General features: G+C 34.5%; 1 protein-coding gene across 1 annotated transcript in view; it reads left to right on the plus strand.

Moving 5' to 3' along the window:
* Smp_123130 (hypothetical protein) overlaps positions 1 to 4042 on the plus strand; it is a gene marked incomplete at its 5' end in the record, with an annotated part of 31789 nt that extends 27747 nt beyond the window's left edge. The window contains 2 exons of the mRNA XM_018797935.1: positions 121 to 764; positions 3472 to 4042. Of these exons, the coding sequence (XP_018652926.1) occupies positions 121 to 764; positions 3472 to 3931 (1104 nt within the window). The 3' untranslated portion in view covers positions 3932 to 4042. The remainder of the gene's footprint in view (positions 1 to 120; positions 765 to 3471) is intronic.
* Positions 4043 to 4374: the final 332 nt, after the last annotated feature.

Raw genomic sequence — 4374 nt, forward strand, 5'->3', positions numbered from 1 at the left:
TTTTCCACGGTGGTCTAGCTTCAATTGACTCATCATCTTAACTATATAAAATTACTAAAATCTCCACAAAACCCCCTTGTGAGATCAGTGATTTTGTTAATTCAATGTTTTCTTCTTCAGATAAATCACTTATTCTCTGGTAAAACAAAATATGAATCTATCTATGTATCTCAATTATGTTCTAATACATTTAACTTGTTTCAATCATTCACAAATGATCATCATCAAATCAATATGAACTATTTATTGGATGCATTACATTCCATTATAAGCTTATTATCTAATTTAAATCAACCAGAAAATAATATCACTTCAATGCCAATTCATCACTATTCTAACACTAGGAAACGTTCTTTCCCAATAGAATTCAATATGGAACAATTCAATGATGATTATGTAATCTTAATTGATTATTTAATTGATTTATCCAATCGATTAATACCGGTATATGCAGTACTACTACAACCATCTAGTAATAGTAGTAATTTATTAAATTTAGAAAATAATCATAATATTGATACAAGATCAACAATTTCATTAAATAAATATCAACCAGATCATAATATGATGATTATGATGAATATGTTAAATGAAAATGATCTGTTAAATATGAATACGAATCGAATTGATCTACCGACATCATCATCATTTAGTCATGTTAGTGGTAATAATGTCGTACCAGAGATTCGTTTCACTGCGATTATTGCATCAGCTATGATAAGGATTAGAGCGATAATTATTGGTTTGAATATTGAGATGGCACGGTAAGTTGTTGTGTTTGTGCATATATGTCTGTGTATGTATCTAGTTTGTTTTCACTGCGTTAGTATATTTTGATGTATAGATAGATTGATTGCATTTTGGGTACCATGAAGAATCAGCAAGTATTGAACAACTGTTTCATCGTAGTATGGGACTCCTCGGCAGTAGACATTAACGATTCCACTAGGGATGAGATCCTTTATCTTCTAGTATTGCAGTGAACCTTTGATCACTAGAGTCTCTAAGCCAGCGTTCAGTGGTATAATTCCAACCTTAATCGCTTTGATTCTCCACAAAACCACCTCAACAAAGCTACTATAGTTATCGCATTAGTGACTTACTTCAGATTGTACCTGAAGTTCTAAGGAGAAGTCATGACTGTTGAATTTCAAACATGTTGGTAATGAAACAGTCATCACTGAATGATCATCGTACTATATCGCAAATTGATTGAAGGAAAGATTTTACTATTGGATACAGTCCTACTGATTCTAATAGTTAAGGACTCGTCAAAAGACCTTAAGGTCCTGATCGCAACTCCTGTTATGTTATAAGTGCGAATTGCTAAATCTTTTCATGCCAGTACAAAACAGGTGTCCACTCCCTCCTAGCTGTACATTGTTATGATTGTTAGAGAAGAAATCTATAAAATGACTTAGAGATTTCTCCAAAGCTCACAATCACTTCTAACCAATCAATCTTTTTGAAAACGTATAAACAATTTTGAACTTTTTTAATTCCCAAAGTCATTTGTGTATCCCTTATGATGCGCACTGATTTCTGTATGTGAAATAACCATGGAAATAAAGTTGTTTTTCTAGAATAAATGAATTATTGCTAATAATGGAGTTTACGATACACATTTTGTCCTATTTCAAACAGTTCAGCTAGACATACCTGCATGTCAAGTAAGATGTTCACTTTACGACTTGGTAAATTTCGCTTCACACTCTAGTATATTATTCATTGAGCTATTAAGTTTGCTACTAGCAACAATCTATCTATCCTTTAAAAAAAACCTTTGACAAATCGGTTATATTGAAATAATCTTCATTGAATGCACATGTATGTGCTAACAAAGATTGGTCAGAATTCAGTCTTGAATATTAATTACAAGATTGTTCAAACCGTTACTAATAATTCAGTAAAGCTTTTATCGTATTACTGGCTTCTTTTAAATAGTTGGAGATCTCAAATCTAGATATTGGATAGGAATTCAATATCTCAAGCGTTCGGTGTATCACATGTATCAATTGTAAATTGCTTACTATTATTAAAGGTTATTATTGATAGTAACTCACTCGTAACAGTTGTTTTGAATTCCATATGTTGTTCAACTGTAGGAATGCTGCCCTTGCTTCGCCAATCCCTGCCTTTACTTCTGAATCAGACCTCCTTGTTCATCGATGATGTTGCCTTCTAGAGTTACTAGTGGTTCCAAGCTCGAGTAAAGGAGGAGAGTTGGGCATGGGGTCAGCAATTCCATCCAATAGAAAACAGCCTTGCTAAAAAAAAAACTAACTAGAATAAACAATTTACACTTAACCAGTGCTAATATATTAAGCTAAGGTTATATTATGTTGGAAAATATAAAATCGATATCGCACAGACTAAAATTTCACATTTTATGTAAAGTAAGACAAAACATGTATTCCCCTTCTAAGTTTTCACACACAAAAAATCAGCTGTTGTAGAATCGGCATACTTTAGTTGAGTATACCAAAATTTCTACCCAAAATAGACTTTGATAATGTTGTCTTCAAGATAGCAATAAAAGATCTATACAGTTAAACAATCTTGAGTTCAGAGAACCCAAACATCTTTGACAGTACTGTGTAACATATTCAAAAGCTTCAAGGAAACTTTGATTTAATACCAGGTTATTGGAGTTAGTTTTCAGAAAACTTTATTAAACCTAGGTTTCATTCTAGATACCACTTGTCAATGAGGCGTACCTACAAATTTGAATAGCTCAATGTTTCCTCTAGATTTTACGCTGACGTCAATCAGTTTCACAATATGAAATGTTATCACTAAGCTCTTCAAGAGTCAACCAACCTCCTGTAAGACCTAGATTCTATTGATCAGCATTATTGACATTATTTTATTTATTGAAACACGTAAATATTGGTACAAGGGGGGCACCAGATATATATGCTCCACACAAATCTCATTTGATTTGTGTGAGGGCTGTAATACTGCCCAGGTACCCAAACTGAAGCAGGTGGTTTTCTTAGGGGGCCACACCCAGAGCCTTTGACCTGGAGATCTGATCCACAAGGCAGTGGAGCATCGTGAGGAGATGCAGTCCCATGGTAACCGGTGACCGACGATTGGTTCATACGCCATTTGTTCCCTCAGGATACTGGAGTCCATGTTCACCAATGGTTTGGAATGAGGGTTTTCCAACTCCCCTAGGTGGACTTTCTGTGTCCACCAACTTAGTTAAAGCGCGCGATATTCACTTTTCGTCCTCTCAATTTCGTAAACAACACCCTCGGCACACGAAGGTAATGAGTATGACTTCCCTGGCAGAGACTGTATACTCATGGCCGTGTGAGAGTATTTCGAGAGAGGGCAGGCCCTCCCCACTCTCAACCATACCAGGGAATTCAGTGGCATTATTAACATTGATCATTCATTCATTAAAATTAATCAATCTAGATTTTGATCTAATCTATAATCTCTTCCATATTCTAATTTATTTAGCAAACATATATGTATCATATTTCGACGTCCTGATTTATTGGTATCACATAATCCATCAACAAAGTCTATTACTCATAATAATACAAAAAATATTCAATCCAAATTATATCATTGGTGGCCACCATCAAATTCTTGGCATCAATTAGATGAAGACACTACATCATCATCAACATCCATAATAAATCAAGATCATTTAGAAATACGTACACATATTGAATTAACCGCTGGACGTTGGTCAGATTCTGGTACAATTGATTTAGGTATTGGTTATTGTTTACAACCAACGGATTGTTCATTTATGAATAATAATACATGTTACAATGAAGATAGTATTTATCATAATGTAAATGATCATTGGAATCATTGTATATTAGATTCATCATTGATTATACCACTTACACCAATTCCATTATTATCAAAAGTGAAACTTGTCCCATGTGCACCTATTAATCAATGGTAACTATGTTTATTTAGGTCTATTCTATATTGAACATTGTACATAAGTTCTTTTTATATACAATTGATTTCTTTCATTAAAACAAATTGAATATGAGTTCAACAACCAAGAAAATTCTTTTATTCGATGATATTATCTACTCAAATTGTACGTCACTAAATGTTCTGGTACGGCCGAGAGTGAGGAGGGCCTGCCCTCTCTCTCGAAATGCTCTCATACGGCCACGCGTATATAGCCTCTGCCAGGAAGTCCTTCTCGTAGCGGGGGTGTTGTTTACGAAACCGAGAGGACGAAAAGCGAATGTCCGACGATTTAACCAGGTTGGTGGATATGAAAAATTCACCTAGGAGAGTTAGAAAACTCTAATTCCAAACCAATGGTGTGCATGGTCTCCAGGATCCAAAGGGAAAGAATGGTGTATAAATCTATTGTTAGTGACCGGCTAC

Source organism: Schistosoma mansoni, chromosome 6 (assembly GCF_000237925.1).
Source record: "Schistosoma mansoni strain Puerto Rico chromosome 6, complete genome".
Lineage (NCBI taxonomy): Eukaryota > Metazoa > Platyhelminthes > Trematoda > Strigeidida > Schistosomatidae > Schistosoma > Schistosoma mansoni.